Source organism: Sardina pilchardus, chromosome 16 (assembly GCF_963854185.1).
Source record: "Sardina pilchardus chromosome 16, fSarPil1.1, whole genome shotgun sequence".
NCBI classification, from domain to species: domain Eukaryota; kingdom Metazoa; phylum Chordata; class Actinopteri; order Clupeiformes; family Clupeidae; genus Sardina; species Sardina pilchardus.
The window spans coordinates 15,899,607-15,925,542 of NC_085009.1; the positions used below are offsets into that span (position 1 = coordinate 15,899,607).

A 25,936-nucleotide genomic window follows, 5' to 3' on the forward strand; every position below is an offset into this window, starting at 1 on the left:
AAATGTAAAAGTTGTTTAGATTTATACAACACATCTGCCTACCAAATTTGGTTCATTTTCATGCATGCACATGTCAACCACAACAGACAGCGCGATAGGTGGTGCTATAGACCCCCTGAGCCACACCCTAGGCCAGGGCTCTGTCTCTCAGTATCAAATGCAATTCTACATATGCCTGTGTTTGTGTCTGAGTTTTGGAGCATGCCAAGTTGGTGAAACGGCCAAACGGGCTAAGACAAAGAGAGAATAATAATATTGTGTGTGTGTGTGTGTGAGTGTGTGAGTGAGTGAGTGAGTGAGTGAGTGACCAGGAGTCACTAAGCCACACGCTAGGCCAGGGCTCTGTCTCAGACTAGAGGTGGCAACACACAAGGCAAAGACAAATTTTTATGAGGATTAGAACTTGGGTCTTACTCAGTCAGTCCCCAATTCAATCACAAAAATGACTTAACCTGAATAAAATCTTTATTCACATGATCTTTTTTTTACCTTTTACTTTGCATCACACTGTCATTCTTGACTCTGTGTGTGTGTGTGTGTGTGTGTGTGTGTGTGTGTGTGTGTGTGTGTGTGTGTGTGTCTGTGTCTGTGTCTGTGTCTGTGTCTCTGTGTGGAGAGCGGGGGAGGAGAGAGAGACATCCAGCTGGGAGAGAGGGGAAAGTGTGAATAACTGTGGGGGGAAGGAAAGAAACAAGGAGGGGGAGAGTGGGTGAGCCACAGTGAGGGAGCGGCTAGGTAGTTCTGTGTGTAACACGCGCGGGCAGCAAGGAGCGGATAGGAGAGACCATAGTCATATGAAAACCTAAATAACTCACTTTCTGTTAATGTGGTTTACGTCGAAATTGCAGCATAGGTTGATATGATTATCATTATTCATCAACTCGCTTCAAAATATTTTAGCTAAAACTGTGTCCACCACAATCATTAATGCGCTTTTAAAAATCACAAACAACACCAAATTCAAAACTTTGTATATGACTGTCACTACAAACACACTAACTAATACTCCATCAAATTTCATCCAAATTAGTCACTGTTTTCTGCCTATAACACCAACTTTTTGTTCCTTTTATAAGACACCTAGGTTCAAACCTTCGCCATTTCGATATACTTTTGAAATTCAAAAATCTGTTCGCAATTTCTCTTGGGCAACCCCTCAAGATCATTTTACTGCTAAAATGACATGATTTCGACAAACCGTCTAGGAGAAGTGTTTCAAAATACATGATGTGCAAAAATCAGAAAATCTCACATAATTCAAATTCTTTTAATATTTACTATATAGTTTCAATGTAAAAGTTGTTCGGATTAATACAACACACATGCCCACCAAATTTGGTTCATTTTCGTGCATGTGTGTGTCAAACACAACAGAAAACGCTCTAGGTGGCGCTATAGAGTCCCTGAGCCACACCCGTGGCCAGAGCTCTGTCTTTGAGTAGCGACGGTAATTCCACATGTAGCTACCAAATTACAAGAGTTTTGGAGCATGCCAAGTTGGTGAAAAAGGGCCGCACGGGCTAAGAGGAAAAGAGAATAATAAGAATAATAATAAGAAGAAGAATAATCTGAGCAAAAACAATAGGGCCTTGCACCTACGGTGCAGCCGCTGCTACAGCGGCCGCACCTCGGTGCTCGGGCCCTAAATATAGCCGCAAGCGGCGATGGCGGGCCCGAGCACCTGCGGTGCGGAGACCTTTGACATTTCGGAATCTATCAAAGCAACATGTGCATGTTGGTGGGCATGTGCATGAGCAACACACATGCCCACCAAATTTGGTCAATTTTCCTGAATGTACGTGTCAACCACAACAGACAACGCGCTAGGTGGCGCTATAGAGTCCCTAAGCCACACCCTAGGCCAGATCGTGTCTCTGAATAGCTATAGCAATAACACATATGCTAACCAAATTTGGTTCATTTTCGTGAATGTATGTGTCAATCACAGCAGACAATGCACTAGGTGGCGCTATAGAGTCCCTAAGCCACAACCGAGGCCAGAGCTCTGTCTCTGAATAACTATAGCAATAACACACATGCCCACCAAATTTGGTTCATTTGGGTGAATGTACGTGTCAACCACAACAGACAATGCGCTAGGTGGCGCTATAGAGTCCCTAAGCCACACCGAAGGCCAGAGCTCTATCTCTGACTATCGATAGCAGTAACGCACAAGCCCACCAAATTTGGTTCATTTTCGTGAATGTGTGTCAACAACAACAGACAATGCGCTAGGTGGCGCTATACAGTCCCTAAGACACCCTTGGCCAGAGCACTGTCTCTGAATAGCTATAGCAATAACACATATGACAACCAAATTTGGTTCATTTTCGTGAATGTATGTGTCAACCACAACAGACAATGCACTAGGTGGCGCTATAGAGTCTCTAAGCCACACCCGAGGCCAGAGCTCTGTCTCTGAATAACTTTAGCAATAACACACATGCCCACCAAATTTGGTTCATTTTGGTGAATGTTTGTGTCAACCACAAGAGACAACATACTAGGTGGCGCTATAGAGTCCTAACGCTACACCCTATGCCAAAGCTCTGTCTCTGACTAGCCATAGCAATAACACACAAGTCCACCAAATTTGGTTCATTTTCGTGAATGTTTGTGTCAACCACAAGAGACAACACACTAGGTGGCGCTATAGAGTCCTTACGCTACACCCTATGCCAAAGCTCTGTCTCTGACTAGCCATAGCAATAACACAAGTCCACCAAATTTGGTTCATTTTCGTGAATGTTTGTGTCAACCACAACAGACAAAGCACTAGGTGGCGCTATAGAGTCCCTAAGCCACACCCAAGGCCAGAGCTCTGTCTCTGACTACCGATAGCAATAACACACAAGCCCACCAAATTTGGTTAATTTTTGTGAATGTTTGTGTCAACCACAACAGACAACGCAGTAGGTGGCGCTATAGAGTCCCTACGCCACACCCTATGCCAAAGCTCTGTCTCTGACTAGCCATAGCAATAACACACAAGTCCACCAAATTTGGTTCATTTCCGTGAATGTTTGTGTCAACCACAACAGATAACGTGCTGCTAGGTGGCGCTATAGAGTCCCAAAGCCACACCTTAGGCCAGAGGTCTGTCTCTGACTAGCAGAAGCAATTTCACGTGTAGCTGCCAAATTACATCCAATTTATAATCTTTTTTCTGCCTAAAACACCAACTTCCTGTTTCTTAATAAAACGCCATAATTCCAACCTTCGCCATTTCGATATACTTCACAAATTCAAAAATCTGTTCGCAATTCCTCTCGGGCAATCCCTCAAGATCATTTTAGTGCCTAAATGACATGATTTCGATAAACCGTCTAGGAGAAGTGTTTCAAAATACTTGACGTGCAAAAATCATAATCATAATCATAACTCAAATTCTTCTAAGATTCACTATATTGTTTAAATGTAAAACTTGTTCAGATTTATACAACACATATGCCCACCAAATCTGGGCCATTTCCGTGAATGTATGTGTCAACCACAACAGACAACTATTCTAGGTGGCGCTATAGAGTCCCTGAGCCACACCCTAGGCTAGAGCTCTGTCTCTGAGTAGCCACGGGAACTCCACATGTAGCTGCCAAATTACAAGAGTTTTGGAGCATGCCAAGTTGGTGAAAAAGGGCCGCACGGGATAAGACGAAGAGAGAATAATAAGAAATATAGCCGCAAGCGGCGATGGCGGGCCCGAGCACCTGCGGTGCGGACGTGTGACATTTCGGGATCTAACAAAGCAACATGTGTGGGTTGGTGGCCATGTGCCTGAGCAACACACATGCCCACTAAATTTGGTTATTTTTTGTGAATATATGTTTCAATCACAACAGACAACATGCTATGTGGCGCTATAGAGTCCCTAAGCCGCACCCTATGCCAGAGCTCTGTCTCTGACTAACGATAGCAATGACGCACAAGTCCACCAAATTTGGTTCATTTTCATGAATGTATGTGTCAACCTCAACAAACTATGCACTAGGTGGCGCTATAGAATCCCTAAGCTACACCCTAGACCAGAGCTCTGTCTCTGTCTAGCGATAGCAATAACACAGAAGCCCACCAAATGTGGTTCATTTTCATCAATGTATGTGTCAACCACAACAGACAATGTGCTAGGTGGCGCTATAGAGTCCCTAAGCCACACCCTAGGCCAGAGCTCTATCCCTGACTAGCGGTAGCAATAACACACATGCCCACCAAATGTGGCTCATTTTCGTGAATGTATCAACCACAACAGACAATGCGCTAGGTGGCGCTATAGACTCCCTAAGCCACACCCTAGGCCAGAGCTCTGTTTCTGACTTGCGGCAGTAATAACACACAAGCTCACCAAATTTGATTCATTTTCGTGAATGTATATGTCAACCACAACAGGTAACACACTAGGTGGCGTTATAGAGTCCCTAAGCCACACCCTCGGCCAGAGCTCTGTCTCTGAATAGCTGTAGCAAATATGCCCACCAAATTTGGTTCATTTTCGTGAATGTACGTGTCAACCACAACAGACAATGCGCTAGGTGGCGCTATGGAGTCCCTAAGCCACACCCGAGGCCAGAGCTCTGTCTTTATCTAGCGGCAGCAATAACACTCAAGCCCACCAAATGTGGTTCATTTTTGTCAATGTTTGTGTCAGCCACAACAAACAATGCTCTAGGTGGCGCTATAGAGTCCCTAAGTCAGACCTTTGGCCAGAGCTCTGTCTCTGACTAGCAATAGGAATAACACACAAGCCCATAAAATTTGGTTAATTTTCGTGAATGTACGTGTCAACCACAACAGGCAATGCGCTAGGTGGCGCTATAGAGTCCCTAAGCCACACCCGAGGCAAGAGCTCTGTTTTTATCTAGCGGCAGCAATAACACACAAGCCCACCAAATTTGGTTCATTTTTGTGAATGTTTGTGTCAACCACAACAAACAATGCTCTAGATGGCGCTATAGAGTCCCTAAGCCACACCTTTGGCCAGAGTTTGTCTCTGACTAGCAATAGGGTTAACACACAAGCCCATCAAATCTGGTTAATTTTCGTGAATGTATGTGTCAACCACAACAGGCAATGCGCTAGGTGGCGCTATAGAGTCCCTTAGCCACACCCTAGGCCAGAGCTCTGTCTCTGACTAGAGATAGCAATAACACACAAGCCCATCAAATTTGGTTCATTTTTGTGAATGTATGTGTCAACCACAACAGACAACCCGACAGAGCGTTCTTAAGCCTTCTTTAATCATTGTCTAATATTAAGGAAAGTTTAAGATCTATTAACCAAGGTGTTGTCACACACACACATGGCAAATAAGTTGCAGGATTGTGGTGCCTTCTCTCATCCTCAAGTTGGGTTATCATCTGTTGGCCTTCTTACCACCACCAGAGAGGCATGGGGGATGGGTGAGAGAGTGTGTGGGGGGTCGGTATGCAAATGAGGGAGGGGGGGGGCATGGGGCTAAGATAGAGAGAGAGATAGAAAGAGAGAGAGGGAGGGAAGCAGAGGGGTCAAGGGGGATGCCATGTGTGTGCGTAACTCTCTGGAAAGCTTGCGCGTGTGTAATGTGTGTGCGGTTAAATGTGGTTCTGTGTGTGTGTAACAGGACCAACATGAAGGCGCGGATGAGAAAAGATCGTAACACAGAGCCATCCTCATAAGAAAACCTAAATAACTCACTTTCTGTTAATATGGTTAAAGTCAAAATTGCAGCATAGGTTAATATGATTATTATTATTCATCAACTCGCTTCAAAATATTTTAGCTAAAACTGTGTCCACCACAATCATTAATGCGCTTTTAAAAATCACAAACAACACCAAATTCAAAACTTTGTATATGACTGTCACTACAAACACACTAACTAATACTCCATCAAATTTCATCCAAATTAGTCACTGTTTTCTGCCTATAACACCAACTTTTTGTTTCTTTTATAAGACACCTAGATTCAAACCTTCGCCATTTCAATATACTTTTGAAATTCAAAAATCTGGTCGCAATTCCTCTCGGGCAACCCCTCAAGATCATTTTAGTGCTTAAATGACATAATTTCGATAAACCGTCTAGGAGAAGTATTTCAAAATACATGATGTGCAAAATTCATAATCATAACCATAACTCAAATTCTTTGAATATTTACTATAGAGTGTAAATGTAAAAATTGTTCAGATTCATACATAACACATGTCCACCAAATTTGGTTCATTTTCGTGCATGTATGTGTCAAACACAACGGAAACCGCGCTAGGTGGCGCTATAGAGTCCCTGAGCCACACCCTAGGCCAAAGCTCTGTCTCTGAGTTTCGATTGCAATTCTACAAATGGCTGCCAAATTACAAGAGTTTTAGAGCATGCCAAATTGGTGAAAAAAAAAAAACAGGTAAGACGGAAAAAGAATAATAATAATAATAATAATAATAATAATAATCTGAGCAGAAACAATAGGGCCTTGCACCTACGGTGCAGCCACTTTCAGTGGCCGCACCTCGGTGCTCGGGCCCTAAATATAGCCGCAAGCGGCGATGGCGGGCCCGAGCACCTGCGGTGCGGAGACCTGTGACATTTCGGAATCTAACAAAGCAACATGTGTGGGTTGGTGTGCCTGTGCATGAGCAACATACATGCCCACTAAATTTGGTTCATTTTTGTGAATATATGTGTCAACCACAAAAGACAACATGCTAGGTGGCACTATAGAGTACCTAAGCGACACCCTAGGCCAGAGCTCTGTCCCTGACTAGCGGTAGCAATAACACACAAGCCTACCTAATTGTGTCAATGTATGTGTCAACCATAAAAGACAACGTGCTAGGTGGCACTATAGAGTCCCTATGCCAAACCCTAGGCCAGAGCTCTGTCCCTGACTAGCTGTAGCAATAACACACATGCCCACCAAATGTGACTAATTTTCGTGAATATATGTGTCAACCACAACAGACAACACGCTAGGTGGCGCTATAGAGTCCCTAAGCCACACCCTAGGCCTGAGATCCTTTTCTGACTAGCGATAGCAATACGAAAGAAGTCCAATAAATTTGGTTCATTTTCATGAATGTACACGTCAACCACAACAGACAACAAACTAGGTGGCGCTTAGTCCTTAAAGGGATATTCCGCCATTTTTGGAAATACACTCATTTTCCACCTCCCCTCGAGCAAAACAATCGATATTTACCTTGTTCCCGTTCATCCAGCCATTCTGTGAGTCTGGCGATACAACTTTTAGCTCCAGCCTAGCATAGATCATTGAATCGGATTAGACCATTAGCTTCTCGCCTGCTAGCTTCATGTTTAAAAGTGACTAAGATTTCTGGTAATTTTCCCATTTAAAACGTGTCTCCTCTCAAGTTAGAAAGTGCAATAAGACCAACTGAAAATGAAACCTGGCGTTTTTCTAGGCTGATTTGACATGGAACTACACTCTCATCTGGCGTAATAATCAAGGCAACTTGCAACCTACTGGCACTACTACTGCTTGTTGTCTATGGGGACTATTTTCAGATGCTGTGTACGATATCACTGCGCCTTCAGTACGTTTGCAAGTTGCCTTGATTATTACGCCAGATGAGAGTGTAGTTCCATGTCAAATCAGCCTAGAAAAACGCCAGGTTTCATTTTCAGTTGGTCTTATTGCACTTTCTAACTTGAGAGGAGACACGTTTTAAATGGGAAAATTACCAGAAATCTTAGTCACTTTTAAACATGAAGCTAGCAGGCGAGAAGCTAATGGTCTAATCCGATTCAATGATCTATGCTAGGCTGAAGCTAAAAGTTGTATCGCCAGACTCACAGAATGGCTGGATGAACGGGAACAAGGTAAATATCGATTGTTTTGCTCGAGGGGAGGTGGAAAATGAGCGTATTTCCAAAAATGGCGGAATATCCCTTTAAGCCACACCCTAGGCCAGAGCTCTATCTTTCAGTAGCGACACCAATAACACGTAAAACCACCAAATTTGCTTCATTTTCGTGAATGTACACGTCAACCACAACACAATCTGCTAGGTGGCACTATAGAGTCCCTAAGCCACACCCTAGACCAGAGCTTTGTCTCTGACTAGGGGTAGCAAAAACAATTTTGTCTGTGAAATTTCTAAAGTACGCCTTCTGCCACGAAGATAAATTGTAGGGTTTTAAATGTTCAAAAAAAGAGTAAAAGGTCCGCACACTTCCTCTCACTTAATTTACTTTATTAGTTCAAGGGTTTTAAATGTTCCTCATAAAAAGTCTTTTCGAAGTCCAAATAAAAGAAAATGTTGCTGTTATTGCTACGATAGACCGTTAAATTTACATGCACAGGTTTTGTACACCATTGTCATGGCCAAATTCAAGCACTTTTTAAGGACTTTCAAGACCAGTTTTCCAGTATTGAAATTGTGTGTGAACAAATTCAAAGCCCTGTTGTTTGAGGTCACTGTAGGATAAAGAACCAGGAAATTTGATACAACCTTAGCCGAATACTGAACCAGCAACTATCATTAGGTTAACTGAATGGGGCATAGAAAATGAGTGTTTGCTGCCCTGTCATATCAAGTTTCCTTGTTCTTTTTCTTAATGACAGCACTCGATGAGATTGATTCACACCATATTTCAGGGGTGTGATTGGCAAAGGACAAAAAAGAGGAAAATATACCCAGCACCCTCAGGAGAAAGTTTTCAAAAATGACCCCTTAAATGATAACATCAGATGACTTTTATGAGAACTGTTTATAAACTGTGATACATATAAACATTATAACATATATCGAGGGCTGAGAACCAAAGGGGCAGTTGCGTAAGTGACATTTTGGTCAAAATTGAGTTATATACATCACCTGAAAGCTCTTGATGAGCTCTTTTTAGCTGACACAATTATAGAAGTAAAATATTTATAAATATTAAATGATTGACTAAAACAAAAACCAAAGGTGGGTCATTCCGTGTCAAATCACCCAATTTCAGCTACATTTGGAAAGTGACCCTCCCCCAAAAAATCTGAAATAAATCACAGGTGTTTGTAGACTAAACCTATGCATAAATCTTAAATAGTATGTCTGGATCGCTAATGGTTTAAAAACTACAGCCCTTTGAAGCTTCAAGTCATTTTAAGCATTGTGGTGAACAATCCTTTTTGGTCAACTTGCAACATTATTGGTTCTTTTGGTATTTCACACACATCAGTGAAACTATGTGAATGGAAGCACATTTTCCTGTTGAATTAAGAAATCTAATCAGATGAGAGGTGTCTTGTGTAATGTCCCCTCTGCAAAGCTCTGAAAATAGCTATAAATTCATTATGTGAAAAGACATCATCACTTTTGAAGGCTTCTCATTCGAAAGGTATGTGCCACAAATTTCATCAGGTTTTTTCCCCACTCATATATGGACTATAAGGTCATGTCCATGCATCAACTTTGGTTGTAATCGTTGTCATATTGTCAGAGCATTTTGTTTTAATTGGGCTTGATTTTCAAAAAGCCCATTTTCGTCCTATCATTTCACCATGTGGACAGTTAACAGGATTTTTTTTAAATTTTACCATAACACATTCTGTCTGTGAGGATCATCTGATCAAAATTTGGGCTTGTTGCTGAGTTAATTTATTGGAGATATGATTTTTGGAAAATATTCTCTATAAATCCACTGAACTCGCATTCTCTCTGCAGTACCACTTTGCACCACATGGGGTGCTCTTTTAATACAATGGAAGTCAATGGAAGAGTAAGAGATTAACTTGTTTGCTGCACATATCCAATCTATCTAAACACAGATTTTATGGTTCATAGTTGAATTTCTCCAAGTAATTATTGCAACATGAGCAACATACTACTCATAAATAAATCTTATTTAGAGAAAATTAGCGGATCAAGCAAATTATACACACATAAGACTGACTGGTCATCATACATGCAGCAAGAGGATTTAGCATAATTGCCATCTTTGGCAGTTCCCACTGATATAGATAAAGAATGATGGGGCGGCAACAATAGGATAGCATATCCAGTGTTAGTTAGATCAGTGGGAATGAGCCTGGAGGACCTTCCTCCAGAGTTGAGGAGAGAGGTTGAGAAGGGGCCTATATGCTTGGTATGCAGTCCTCTGTGAGAGACAAAGAGCATCAAGGTGGATCAGTGGTTTGTTTCCATGTTATCTGGGAAAGAAGTGGGAAAATGAATGTCATGAAGGAACATTAAAAAAAAGGGGGGGGGGGGGGGTTCTTAAATGCAGTGCATTGCCGGATGCAGAAAAAAATATTGTTTTGTCAGGTATTTTAAAAAGATACTTGATGAGTTATCTCTTTTTCATGAATGCGTCTTGGATCCAGGCAATAGCGTTTTGAGCCCTCATACCTTTTGATGAATACTTTTATGTGATGGAAACATGCATGGTCATCTTCATCAAGTGAAATGAACGGCATCTGACGCTTTTTCTGCATCTGACAATGCACTGAATTCTTGAAACCCCTTTTTTCTTGAATATGTTGATGACTTTCATTTTCCAACTTCTATGGTGGTGTAGAAAACTGTTACAAAGATGGCAAGCTAAATCCTCTTGCTGCATGTACTGTATGATCAGTCAGTCTTATGTGTGTATATTTTGCTTGATCAGTTTATTTAGCTAAATAAGATTTACTTATGAGTAGTATGTTGTTCATGTTGCAATCATTACTTGGAGAAATTCAACTATGAACCATAAAATGTGTGTTTAGATTGGATATGTGCAGCAAACAAGTGAAACTCTTACTCTTCCATTGACTTCCATTGTATTAAAAGAGCACCCCATGTGGTGCAAAGTGGTACTGCAGATCCAATGCAAGTTCAGTGGATTTATAGAGAATATTTTCCAAAAATCATATCTCCAATAAAGAAACTCAGCAACAAGCCCAAATTTTGAACAGATGATCCTCACAGACAGAATGTGTTATGGTAAAATTAAAAAAAATCCTGTTAACTGTCCACATGGTGAAATGATAGGACGAAAATGGGCTTTTTGAAAATCAAGCCCAATTAAAACAAAATGCTCTGACAATATGACAACGATTACAACCAAAGTTGATGCATGGACATGACCTTATAGTCCATATATGAGTGGGGAAAAAACCTGATGAAATTTGTGGCACATACCTTTCGAATGAGAAGCCTTCAAAAGTGATGATGTCTTTTCACATAATGAATTTATAGCTATTTTCAGAGCTTTGCAGAGGGGACATTACACAAGACACGTCTCATCTGATTAGATTTCTTAATTCAACAGGAAAATGTGCTTCCATTCACATAGTTTCACTGATGTGTGTGAAATACCAAAAGAACCAATAATGTTGCAAGTTGACCAAAAAGGATTGTTCACCACAATGCTTAAAATGACTTGAAGCTTCAAAGGGCTGTAGATTTTAAACCATTAATGATCCAGGTATACTATTTCAGATTTGTGCATAGGTCTAGTCTACAAACACCTGTGATTTATTTCAGATTTTTTCGGAGAGGGTCACTTTCCGGCACTGGGTGATTTGACACGGAATGACCCAGGTCTTTAACTGTGAACATAAGCAGTTAGATTTGTTTTGGCTCTATTGTAAAGTTGGTGAAATGTCACTTACGCCCCTGTAGGGTTGGGCATCGATAACCGGTTCCGTCTTGGAACCGGGTTTAACTTATCAATTCCATCGACATCGTACGTCTTTTTTGTTATCGATTCCCTTAACGATTCCCTCAGCCTGCATGACGTCGGACCTTTTCCGGTTTTCCTGAAATTTTGTGTTACTACACGCCCTCTGCGACGACTCATACTACAAGTCAAATCGTGTAAGGGTAGTAATACCAGCAGTATGTTAAAACATTTGTCCGTGAAGCATGGGATTAAGCTCCAAGAGTGTCATGTGTTTGACAGACTACGGAGGGGTGCTAACGTTGCCCGGTCCAGGGCTCCAGAGTGCATATGCGCCCAAAATGTTTAAGAGTAGCCTATGCCTGAAAATAATTCTAGGTGCACCTGACGCTGCTCGGGTGAAAGCATACGTTTCCTTCACAAGTTTTAATTGTAGACTATGCGTGCAACTTTGCCAAACTGTATATAAGTAACCCCCTTGGCCCGCTCTCTCTCTCTCTCCCTCTCCCTCTCTCGTGCGCGACACCCGTCCCTCGACATGCACATTCACAATCGTGAAAAGCAATGACGCATAGAAGACAACTAGCGACATTATAATTAATTTCGGTTAGCATCATAGCGTAGGCTACTGCACAAATTTGATTCAAACTTTTGCATTCAAGTTGACTGATCATCTCAATGTTTTCCAACTCTAAGACTCAAAAGGGCCTGTCCCAAGGAGACAAAGTATTAGCCTACCTTGCAACTTAAACACACGTGGGGAAACTGAACAGTCCAACCAGTAGACTATAATAAGCTAGCCAACTATGCTACTTTGTTTACAATTTGAGGCTTCAAGCCGACAGCTGAATTAAAGAGGCAGAGTTGTAATATGAATAGTCATGAATGTCATGAATATCAGAAATGTCAGTAGTAGGTTATAGATTAGAATATTTAAAGAATTATATTATATTATATATATACACACTGTAGGCCATATATAGCCTACATCTTTATACTTCTTTATAAAGAATATGTATATTCCTTATTGTGTTTTAAGTAAAGACAAGCTTTTTCTACGCCTTATTGTTAAAAAATCATTCACATTATATGAAAGGAGAGCGATAAAAGGTGACCTTTTGGCGTTAAAGGCGATGCAATGAAAAATGTGGGTGCACCTACATTTTTTGGGAATCGATAAGAGAATTGATAAGGAATTGGATTGATAGACAGAATCGATAATGCCATCGATATTGATAAAAACTTATCAATACCCATCCCTACGCCCCTGTGGTTCTCAGCCCTCGATATATATAGATATACATAGACTATATTGTAATAAGTCTACGACTAATTTATAGCAAAGTAGCCTAGGCCTACTCAAGACTAAACCAGATATGGCTGAAATATGTAGGGCAGCTATCATGATCATTTTGCCAACAATGATGTAGAACCATGGATTTTCCTAGTTCATGACATGCTTTGTTTTCACTTAAACCAACATAAAGTTATAATGTTGACTACATGTTTTAATATAGACCTACTTGATAACATATAGCCTACCCCCTTAGTCCTCTAGCTCTAGTCCTGTACAATATAATAGTGAATAGGCCTATTGATATATTGATGCTGTTTGAAGAGGTTGCTTGATGATATTTAAGTTCCAAAGAAAATCAAATTGCACCACTCCCTATCCTTCCAAAGTAATATGTCCATCACCTTTCCTCCTAAAAACAAATGTCTGGCCCTACTGTTATAAGCTACATCATTTGTTCAAGTGCACACACTAAATGGAGAGCTAGGATTAAAATTCAAACTGTGCCTTTAAATAGGCGACTTTTTTCATCTATCAGCACAATGCTACAGGCCATTTTCACTAAAAAAAATCAGCTCAATATTATGTGCAAGACAAGTTTACCAAGCATGCCAATGTGTTAATCTCTTAGCACTGTCGTCATACGTTTTCTCAGTGAGATGGCTATCCCGAAATATGTTTTGAATGACGTCTTGAATGACATGGGGCGCACGGAGATAAGGCTGGAAAAACGCGAAATGCCAAGGTGATAACTAAACAATTCAGTTGACCTAGGGTAGACAGGCTTTGTGGCTAAAACTATGAAAACCAGTAGGCTAGTCTGTCACAGCTAACTTCTGGCACTGTAGCCTAGACTAGCTTACACGCGCAGAAATTAAAAGTCAATATTGCCATCACGAGATTGCTGTCATTATCGGAAAATCCGGACACGTCAAACTGGATGCGAACGCGTGGCAAAGCCAACAACAACTTCATAAATTACGTCTTTTAAATAAATAATTTGAGCCTACCGTTTCATGCCTAACGTCGACAGCAAATTTCTCAGTCCATCATAGGCAAGGGTTATTAATGCATAGGCCTATAGCCTAATTTAACTAGGCTTAGTGATGGCAGATCAAATAATAAAACAAACGTTTTGAAGTCTACCCAGAGCATGTTTGCAAACGCATGCAAAGGGATAAACTATGTTCATACCATCTTCAATCGTTTCAAAAACTAGGATTAGGCAGTCTGCCTATGCTGTTTGCATGTATTAGTTGCAGGAATCAATCGTTTGAAAAATATGGTTGTTTCTAGCCTCGTATGGTTTCACTTGGATCACACACACATTGCACGACTGCTCATATGAATCGGTGGCACCAAACTAACGTATTTCCAGATAGGGGAAACGTTTAGATTATTTTGAATAGATAGATGGTTCACTCAATTTAAAGGCAATTAATCACCACAACTGAATAACATTAACCTGCCTTGCACTGCAGGGAAATGTTCTTACCTTGATTGAAAGCTAAGCAGACGGCCAGTTCTAGTTCTGTCATCTTCTCTCCTGCTTTCTAGATGTCCATGGAGAAACGTCCTCCTTCAGTTAGGCAGAGTAAGTTCGTTGTGGTTTCAAACTTACGTCCTCCACTAATAAAGGCATTAGCTAGCTTCCACTCACAAACGGTAGACTACTCCCAAAATGTGACACATTTGAACTTCTCATTACGTTTTACATCTGTCAAAAGTTTGGATTATGTTTCAGGAGTTAAACTGACACCTAGGCTATCAATGCTCTATTTGTAAGCTAAAATAAACTAGTAAACACCATATCGCTAACGTGCATCAATTGGAGTTAGCGAGCTAGCTTAGCGAGCTAGCTTAGCTAGCTAGCTTAGGCCAAGATTTAAAACCAGGTCGAATTTACTACGGCTGGCCCTAGGTGCCTGTTGTGTTTTCCGCTAGACCTTTTCAAACAAGACCAACTACAGTAGGCTATTTGACGTTCGTTATCGCACTGGGACTTGTTAATTACCGAACGTGACAAAAACCTGCCTTGCTATAACGTTAGCTCCCAAACGGCAGGCTACTCCCAAACAGTGACACATTTGAACTTTACGTTACATTTTACAACTGTCAAAAGTTTGGATTATGTTTCAGTAGGCCCAGTTAGGCTGTCACCTAGGCTATCAAGGCTCTATTTGTAAGCTGAGATAAACTAGCTAGTAAACACCATATCACTAACGTACATCACTTGGAGTTAGCTAGATGGAGGAAACGAGCGCTTTAGCCAACTTATTGAACCGCATCAAATAGCTTGCAAAGTTGCGTTTCAACAAAACTGTTACCTTACTTTCAAGAATAACTCCGTAGACAAAAAGTCAAAATGATTGCACTGTTTCCACGATATAAATCCACGAAAACACTCAGTATACACTAATCCAGCGAAACACGGAAGTAACACAAAACCGCCATTACTGCGTGACTGGCTGCTAAGAAATTAGCCCGTTGGTTCCATAGGCGGCTGTTGCAGAGGTTAGCTGTCATTAATACACGTCTTAATACCTTATGTTGTTAAAAAATTACCTTCATTGGTAAGTTTTGGCACAGTCTGACATCATTGATCCAATGTTCCCTTTCACCTGACATTTTCTTTCATGAGCGGGATCTCTTATTAGACATTCTCTGACAGGATGCTTTCATTGAAAAGCACAGGCAAGTGTCACTCGTCACACTCGCAGGCACGCAGTAATGGCGATATTCAAGATGGCAGCGCCCATAAAGTTCGCGCTGGATTAGTGTATAGAGCTACATTGACTGAGACTTCTATGGGGTCGCCTGGATCTGCACTGACTAACAAATCACATGGTGTAGTGGGCGGGGACAGTGCTCTCGACCACAGAATGTCAAATGAGTGAGAGACTTTTACAGACAATTGAGTTTCATTCCCTAGGGCATCAAACAAATAACCCTAAATAACTCACTTTCTGTTAATGTGTTTAAAGTCAAAATTGCAGCATAGGTTAATATGACTATTAGTATGTGTAAACTCATCTCATACTTTAGGTAAAACTATGTGTCAACCACAATCATTAATATGCTATTATAAGTGACAAAATCACAACCACACCAAACAACATCAAAACTTGAATGTGACTGTCACTACAACCACACTATCTAATACTCCATTAAATTTCATCCAAATTAGTCACTGCTTTCTGCCTATAACACCAACTTATTGTTCCTTTTATAAGACACCTAGGTTCAAACCTGTGTGTGTGTGTGTGTGTGTGTGTGTGTGTGTGTGTGTGTGTGTGTGTGTGTGTGTGTGTGTGTGTGTGTGTGTCTGTGTCTGTGTCTGAGTCTCTATGTGGAAAGCGGGGGAGGTTAGAGAGACATCCAGCTGGGAGAGAGGGGAGGGGTGGAAAGAACTGTGGGGGGAGGGAAACAGTGAGGGAGCCAGACCGTGCGCGGCTAGGCACACAGACCTATAAAAACCTAATAAACCTAAATATCTCACTTTCTGTTAACATGGTTGAAATCAAAATGGCAGCATAGGTTGATATGATTATAATTATTCATCAACTCGCTTCAAAATATTTTAGCTAAAACTGTGTCCACCACAATCATTAATACGCTTTTAAAAAACACAAACTACACCAAATTCAAAACTTTGTATATGACTGTCACTACAAACACACTAACTAATACTCCATCAAATTTCATCCACATTAGTCACTGTTTTCTGCCTATAACACCAACTTTTTGTTTCTTTTATAAGACACCTAGATTCAAACCTTCGCCATTTCAATATACTTTTGAAATTCAAAAATCTGGTCGCAATTCCTCTCAGGCAACCCCTCAAGATCATTTTAGTGCTTAAATGACATAATTTCGATAAACCGTCTAGGAGAAGTATTTCAAAATACATGATGTGCAAAAATCAGAAAATCTCACATAATTCAAATTCTTCTAAGATTCACTATATAGTTTGAATGTAAAACTTGTTCAGAATAATACAACACACATGTCCACCAAATTTGGTTCATTTCCGTGAATGTATGTGTCAACCACAGTAGACGGCGCGCTAGGTGGCGCTATAGAGTCCCTGAGCCACACCCTAGGCCAGAGGTCTGTCTCTCAGTAGAGGCATCAATTCTACAGGTAGCTGCAAAATTTCAAGAGTTTTAGAGCATGCCAAGTTGGTGAAAAAGGGCAAAAAAGTTAAGGGTAAGAGGAATAGAAGTATAATAATAATAATAATAATAATAATAATAATCTGAGCAAAAACAATAGGGCCTTGCACCTACGGTGCAGCCACTTTCAGTGGCCGCACCTCGGTGCTCGGGCCCTAATAATCTGATCAAAAACAATAGGGCCTTGCACCTACGGTGCAGCCACTTTCAGTGGCCGCACCTCGGTGCTCGGGCCCTAAATATACAAACACACAGACACACACTATCCATCACTCACTCGGAGTTGGCAGGCTTCTCTGAGAAGACCCTGAGGACGAAGTCGGCCTCCTTGTTGGGCTCGAACGTGGAGGGCACTATGATGTACTCGCCAGCGGGCAGCCGGCAGCGAGAGCTGACCTCGCGCAGGTTGATGAAGAGCTCGGAGCGGGCACTCGACGCGTTCGTCAGGAAATAGTCGCGCTTCAGGTGCACTCCCGAACGACCCCGGAACTATAAATATCAGGTGAGAGGAGAGAGGAATCAGGTCACCTTTAACCTTGAAAGACCTTGTCTTTTGAGATGACTGAATTTGATTGGTTGGTTTGATTGGTCTTTTTTGGTTTGAATGTCATCAAAGCATAGTTGCTTGGTGTATTGGACAAATCAATACAGTAGGCTTACATGTATTCACAATGTACCAAAGATCTCAGAGCCAAAATGATGGTAAACAAAAAATCATATGAAATATTAGTAGTACTATTAGCATAACTTACGCTCAAAATGTTATGTCATGATTTATGAAATATACAAAATTGCCTTTGTTTAGTCTGCCATTCTAGTGTTAGTTCACTTAGGTATATTCAGTCCAGTATGGGTAAGAAAGCCTGAAGATAAGACAGTTAGGTCTGGTCAAAGTATTTATGAACTTCTGATTGGGTGAGAGGCCAAAGGAAGGGGATTAGGGGATGCTACTGTAACACTGCTACTCCAGCCTCGTGCCTATGGAGGAATCAGTACCATAGATATCCGCTATCAACGCCACTCTCACTTGTGCCAAATTGCTTAAATCCCTTGAGCCCAGCTTCTCCATCTACCTCCACATCGGACATACCTGATCTGGGACCTGTGATGAGACACAAAAAAGTGATGATGTTCATGATGTTTAATGTCATGATGCGAAAGATGTGTAAGACATTGAATTGACTTGAGTGATGCACTTTGGGCTAACTGTACCTCATAGACGGCGAATCCAATGGTCTCCATGTCTTTGCCCTCCCTCCGCTTCTTTCGGCGATCTTTCTGCATGAGAGCCACCAGGAAGCTGCAATCTGATTGGCCGGCCACATCCGGGTGCTGCAGTGCGACCTTGAACTGTGGGTTGATCCAGAAGGTGGCTGTAGTGGAATGGAACACAAGGTATATCTCTCAGAGGTTGGCCAATGTTGAGCATTCATTTCAGTAAGCTAAGCTTTTCTATCTGCCAAAAAAAATCTGTGATGGCCAAAGCGAAGCTTTGTAAACTTTGTGAACAGTGACACCGCCTGATCATTTTGCATTACCGTTAAAAGGTCATCAGTGTCCAAGACAAGTATGAAACATCACCTGACAGTACTGAGTTGCTATGGATTTTGTTACATTTTTGAAATGGCTTATAAGCCAAAAACAAACTGAAAAATAAAATTGTAATGGTGATGCAGGAGATACAATACAGTTACAATCTGCCAAGGGATCACTCAATATTTCCTCAACAAAAAAAGTTGCTGCAATAAAAAGACATTGAAACATTTCTGGTATTCCAGGTAATGAACTTGTTTAGGCTACAAGGTCAACACCAAAATGATGGTGGTAACCATCCCAAACCATCATTAACCATCTTAAAACATCCAATATCTGAAAATACTGTCATTTGCAACTTCCAGGTAAACTCCCTCTAGCTGTCTCTCCTCACCTGACCTCACACACCTGTGTGAGCTCTGAGGTCTCACCTGGGAAGTTCCTGCATCCGCCCGCAGTGCTGCCCCTCCTCCACTCGCCCTGGTAGAGCGACGTGCTCCACTTCTTCAGGTTAGACGCCTGCAGAGCGTCCGCCGTCAGGTTGCAGATCTCAAGACGAGAGAACTCTCGCAAGAAATCGCTGAACGACATCCTACAGGACACACAGACAAACACACGTCTATCATTTTTTTGATACAAACACACACACACACACACACACACACACACACACACACACACACACACACACACACACACACACACACAAATATACACACACAAATACACACACACAAATACACACACACACACACACGCACTATCCATCACTCACTCGGAGTTGGCAGGCTTCTCTGAGAAGAACACACACACACACACGCCTTCTTTCAACACACACACACACGTCGGTTTCTCACCAGAACTCTCCATCCTCACTGCGGTTCTGTAGCCGGCCCCTGACTGACCGGTCCACACTCTCCCATTCCCTTGAGCTACAAACAACAGCATTGACACCCTTAATGAACAACATGCCAACCACCGCATCGCAACACATCAACACGTCATCTACATAATTATGGAGTCGACTGATTATTCAACTATACAAATTACATGGATGGAAGTCACTTTACAGAGAGCAGGAAAAAGAATCTGTACAAAAACAGATGGTTGAATGCATGGATGGTTTGATGGGTTTGTGGATAGAGAGAGAGATAGATAGATAGATAGATAGATAGATCAATACATAGATAGATAGATAGATAGATAGACAGATAGATAGATAGATAGATAGATAGATAGATAGATAGATAGATGGGGTGCCTCTGTGCACATGTGTGTCTTACTTGTCACTCCAGGCTCCAGTCCACTCCACCTCTCCCCAAGGGTTACGGATCCGCACCAGTTTAGTCATATTACCCCTGTACACCACCTAGTGGACATCATGTCAAATTACACCACATGACATTATGTACATGTCTACGTGTGGTGCATGGCATTACAGTACACATTACACATGCTCAAAATACAGAATTATATAACATCACACGTCTGATCATTACATAACATAAGATTATTCAACTAATAATTTCCATATATATTACCCCTATACGCCATATTTTACAACCTATAGGATGGGATTGTCAAGATTATCTGTAAGGTTCAGAGTGCATTCTCAGTTGTTTTTGTTATTCAACACACATTACATTAGTTGATGTCTTCAATACTTTTAGTATTTGAGTAGAACCACAGTATGCTGATCAAAAACCTGAAGCTGAGCGTCAATGAGATAGTCAATCCCTCCAATCTCCAATTCACAACATCCTTAAAACAATCTCTGTGGAAATTTTTTGGGACAATTATCCAGATATTGGCCCTGCCTCACCTCGTCCACAGCTGTCACCGAGTAGGCGTGACCTTTCACCAGCTTCTTGAAGGTCACAGCCTCCATGTCCCGATTGCTGGTGATCTAAGCAGAGGAACAAGGAGGCGATGAGAGACAGAGGGAGGTGGTGACAGGGAAGGGAAGACAACAGTATTTGTGGAGGTGCTCAACCATTTTCACTGACAGCTCTTCACAACATTTTTCAATTACTTTTTAAGAACCTACTGTATATGACCTTTATAAACAGAGTACATAAGCTTGCATAATTGTCACGATTGGGCCTAATTATAAGATGAAAACAACCATTTCAATGAATTAGTTTATTCATGGGTTTCATCAGGTTCCTTTCCACAGGTGTATAACATCAAGCACCTTGATTATCAATGCAAACTGCATGGTTCTTGATTAATACACCTGTGGGAGGGGACCTGATGAATCCCATGAATAGGCTGATTCAGATTATGTCAATTGAAAATGGAACATATCCATGGCAGAGTACAACAAACAAAAGTTTCTTGATTTGATTTCTTTGATTTGAAAAAATATTTCCAAGATATTCATGGATTTCATCAGGTCCCTTTTCACAGGTGTATGAATCAAGCACCATGCAGTCTGCATTGATGATCAAGTTGCTTGATTTTATACACCTGTGGAAAGGGACCTGATGAAACCCATGAATTGATAACCATGAGTCTCTGAGACGGCAAGGCAGAAGAAATGAATGAGGAGCTGAGAGGAGAGTTTGCGGAGGCAGACACGGGTTAGTGAGGAAGTGAGAGAGGAGGTGGGGGTGAAGGAGACTGTCATGTAAGAGGAACTTCATGTTAAGGTGTAACAGGAGGAAAACTGTTGAGCATGTCACATGTGCGTTGGAATACAGGCAAGCAAGTAAACGGCAGCAGTTGAAACCGGTCTCCAAGATATGATTCTGTGAACAACAGTTTAATATTACAACAGAAAATATGACATGAAGGAGACTCACGTCTATGGAGCAGCCCAGGAGGGAGCCCCTCTCGATGGCTCGACCCATGATGCTGTAGAGGTCGGAGGGAGCCTTGCGCAGCTCGAACATCTCCGTCACGCCGCCCGTGAAGTCCTCAAAGCCCTCCGATGTGCTGCCGCCTGACAGAGCCTCATAGCAGCCATTCAGTCTGCACAGCACACACAGATAGAGAGTAAACACACACACACACACACACACATGGACACTGGAACACATGCTCACACCTCACAGATACACACATATATGTAGTGACACACACACAGTTACAGACAGACACATGATACGCACACACACACACATGCGTACACACACATACACACACACACAAACACTGATGCAGGCAGAGACACATGAACAACATCCTCACGCCATCATCTTACCCATTCGTCTTGATCTCCCCGTGTCTTAGTTGGCCTCGAGGCTTGATCTTTCCATTTCATAAAACTGCCCTATTTTTTTCTTCCTTCCTCTATAAAAAGACCTCCCATCTCTCCAGGGACTTGGTTATGCTCCTCATCTCATCATACCCTAAGCAGCTGCTGTGGTCTCTAAAAAAGCTCTCCTCCATCTCCACTCGCTGGACCACCTAGACCCAGTGCCACGCTCCCCAACCTCCCACTCAAGCTATCCCCTATTGTCCCCACATACGACTCCCTCATTCAGCCTCTTCTTCTGCCTGGGTCCCCAAGGGCACTTGAACACTTATTCCTTAACCCGGAAATCTGGCCAGTTTTCAACTTCCGTTCATTCTGTTACATTATAGCTTCGTGCATTCTCAATACGCTAACTAGAATATGCTTTAACTTTATACTACATAATATATAACCAATAAAAAAGTTTACTTTTACATGCGTTGTGATATATCAAGCACTGTCAACCATCATGTTAAAATTGATACAATGCAGCTTCGCCGGAAACAGAAAACCGCATTCTGAATACTGAGGTGTCATGGCGATGCCCATTGTTGGCTAAGGAATATCGTGGATAGGCACTTTATGGTGTACTTCCCCGACACACACACACACACACACACACATCCCCCATCCTTACTTGGCGTAGGCCTTCTCCAGCAGGGCGCTCCAGAACTCCCCTCCCTCGGCCGAGTGCACAAACAGCAGCTTCCCATCCTTCACCGGCAGCCTGTCGTCAATCACCACCTCCACCCACTCGCCGAACTGCCAAAACTGCACACACACACACAGAGAGGGAAATAAAGGCGGTCAGTAAAAGAAACACGAGTGCTGCAGCAACAATAGAACAGAGCAAACCACTGATAAAAGAAAAAAAATGTTATTTGAACCTGTAAGCAATAAAAGAACCCTCGTATCATCAATATTTGATCTTTCATTCACTCACTCACTCAACTCATTTAATAATGAAATACTATACTTTACATAACAAGCTTAACAAGCATAGTAAATTGCTCAAGTCTTATTTCACCCTAGTCATTTCAAGTTATCTCTTCCTGATAGCAAACAGATGGAAACTTGACACCACCAGTCGCCAAGTTCACCCAGGAAGCTTATCTCTCACTACACTCCAAACCACTGTTGATTTGCCTCAGGGGAGAAAGTCACTTACAGAACACAGCCACCAGGTGGCACTCCTGTACGCCTAACACTGCTGTGGTTCACACATGGCACACAGGCAGGAAGTATGTATGTTCAGTGTACACAGTCTGAGCATATACTGTATAGTATACTGATCCAAGAACATGCTACCCCTCTGGTTTCCCACTATAAATTACCACAAAGAAAAGTTGAGGACTGTTGTGAGCAGCTGTTGGGGAAGAGTAGTAATAGTAGGCCACTGTCCAGGAAGTGACACCATCTTGGTGACTGTTGAACAATTCTCAAAGCAATACTGTAACACATATACAAGTACGCAAAAATACACAGACACACACAGACACACAGACACACACACACACACACGCAGCACACGTACAGTCTATATATAACTCAACCTCTTAGCACTCTTGGGCACAGGGCTCTCACAAAAATACAAAAGACAATGGCTTTCTCACAATCATCTAATAACACACTTCCAGCCGGCGCCATGTTTGGACGTGAGCTTCTTCCGCTCCACTGAGCCCCACAGAGGCCCTCGGCTCACCAGCACGCGTATCCAGAGTGACACTCAGACAGAGCCGTGGCCGTGGAGCTGCCCGGTGCTCTGGGGCATGTCTAGTGGGTGATGGCAGACTTGGGGGCTGAGAGATTTAACCCCCCCCCCCCCCCGACGTTACAGTCAGTGCGGAATGTGGAAAGATGAACTCTGTTCCAATGCTGAATGCAATGCTGAAGGTTTGTCCATTTCCCAATGACAAATGTGGCCTCCTAATAGCTCACACTCTGTGGGAGATCTGTGGGAGACGCTGCCCATTGCCATTTCTATCCAAAACAAGAAAAGAAAAAAGAAAAAAGAAAAAAGAAAAAAAAAAGGTTTTTGGGGTGTTTTAGGAACATGCCATAATTTTATGAAATCGGGTTATTCACCATCTCCTCTAGAGTTAGATAAGTGGGCAAAAGCACGTTGGCCTCTGTGCATAAATTGTATAAGTCTAGCAGCGCCACCGCTTGCTTAGCTTAGCATAGTGAATGGAATCTCTCCTGGCCAGATGTTTTGTTTAGGCAAACTCCTAGGCAGATATTGACTTCGGACTATATTGGGGCGAAGCACAGGCGAAGCACTGCTACTTGGGCCTTGAGATGTACAAGGATACAAGGATACAAGGATACAAGGAGGTCTACCCAACAATATCACGCAACATGAATGTGAGTCTCACACGCCACAGCACGGACAATCTTTGCGCCTAAGCCGCAGTGCTTCTGTCTATGTGTGTGTGTGTGTGTGTGCATGTGTCTCTCTGTGAGTGTGTGGTAAATGTGAGACCGAGAGAGTGTGTTTATGCTTGTATGGGTTTCTGCTTGTGCATGCATGTGTGTCTATGAGTGAGAGGGAGAGAGGAGAGAGGAGACATGTGAGTGAGAGAAAACAGAAGTCTGAGAGTGTGTGTGCTCAACTAAATCTTTGTGTGTGTAAGAATATGCTATTAGTGTGTGTGTGTGTGTGTGTGTGTGTGTGTGTGTGTGTGTGTGTGTGTGTGTGTGAGTACGTGTGTGCATGCATGGGTGTGTGCATGGGTGTTTGTACATATGATGGTGTTAAATTTGCATGCTCTGGGGCACTGATCTGAGAAGTGAGGTGGTGCGGGTGTTATCCACACAGCCTCTGGAGTCAAACACACACACACACACACACAGGCCAGAGGGCTGCTTGAGGTAACAGAAAGGCAAACTCAAAGTCTCTCTCACCTCAGTCTCCTCCCCATTCCCTCTTCTCTTCTCCTCTATTCTTCTCATTCCCTCCTCTCCTCTTCTCTATTCTTCTCTCTCCTCTCCTCTCTCCTCTGTTCTCCCCTCCCTTCTCTCCTCTTTATATTCTTCCCTCTCCTCTCTTCTCCTCTATTCTTCCCTCTCCTCTCTTCTCCTCTATTCTTCCCTCTCTCCTCTCCTCTCTTCTCCTCTATTCATCCCTCCCTCCTCTCCTCTTCTCTATTCTTCAATCACACAATCTGGGATTTATAGGACGACAAGGTGTTCTACAGTTTGGGATTGCTAGAATAAGTCAGTGTTCCCAATGCAATATTATTTATTTCATATTTTAGAAAATGATTTGCTTGCATATCTTCTCACTTCCAGTACCATGCAAATCATAATCCTGAGATATGTCTAAAAAGTGCATCTCTCATTTGGACCATCAGAAATATATCCTCTCTCTCTCTCTCTCTCTCTCTCTCTCTCTCTCTCACACTCTACTTACTTGTCTCACTTTATCTCAGTCTTTCTCACGCTCAGAAATAGAAAAACAGCTGACCTAATCCTTTGCACACATACACACCTCAGCCCAGCTCTGCACCATTACCTGTGTGTGTGTGCGTGTGTGTGTGTGTGTGTGTGTGTGTGTGTGTGTGTGTGTGTGTGTGTGTGTGTGTGTGTGTATCTTTACTGTTTTCAGTCAGCATCTCCATCCAAACTAATTCTAGAAGCATGGCAGGAGGGACTGCTGTACTAATCCTCTCTGCTGAAAATAACAGACCCACAGCACCATGGACTGGAGTATGGACACAACATTGTGTACATGGCAGGCTTCCGGTTTGAATTTCTCTGTCAGAGCACACAATAGACAACAAATCACATTAACTCCTCTGCAAACAGTGTTTAATAATCCTGATGTTTTCCAGATGCTGCTCCACATACCAGGGGCATGTTTCCCAGGAGCAGTGGGGTTAAGTGCAGTGGGTACAGCAGTGTGTGTGTGTGTGTGTGTGTGTGTGTGTGTGTGTGTGTGTGTGTGTGTGTGTGTGTGTGTGTGTGTGTGTGTGTGTGTGTGTGTGTGTGTGACTGTGTGTGTGTGTGTGTGTGTGTGTGTGTGTGTGTGTGTGTGTGTGTGTGTGTGTGTGTGTGAGCAGTGGGGTTAAGTGCAGTGGGCACTGCAGTGGGGTGGGAAAGGGAACCCATGTCTATTGTGGC

The 25,936-nt window shown here is 42.3% G+C and overlaps 1 protein-coding gene across 1 annotated transcript in view; it reads right to left on the reverse strand.

The window, feature by feature from the left end:
* capn1 (calpain 1) overlaps positions 1 to 25,936 on the reverse strand; it is a 68,256-nt gene that overhangs the window by 15,610 nt on the left and 26,710 nt on the right. Inside the window, exons 5-13 of the mRNA XM_062516320.1 lie at positions 22,452 to 22,585; positions 21,381 to 21,549; positions 20,399 to 20,482; positions 19,860 to 19,945; positions 19,434 to 19,508; positions 19,008 to 19,168; positions 18,256 to 18,416; positions 18,134 to 18,145; positions 17,321 to 17,532 (exon numbers count right to left, since the gene is read on the reverse strand). Of these exons, the coding sequence (XP_062372304.1) occupies positions 17,321 to 17,532; positions 18,134 to 18,145; positions 18,256 to 18,416; positions 19,008 to 19,168; positions 19,434 to 19,508; positions 19,860 to 19,945; positions 20,399 to 20,482; positions 21,381 to 21,549; positions 22,452 to 22,585 (1,094 nt within the window). The remainder of the gene's footprint in view (positions 1 to 17,320; positions 17,533 to 18,133; positions 18,146 to 18,255; positions 18,417 to 19,007; positions 19,169 to 19,433; positions 19,509 to 19,859; positions 19,946 to 20,398; positions 20,483 to 21,380; positions 21,550 to 22,451; positions 22,586 to 25,936) is intronic.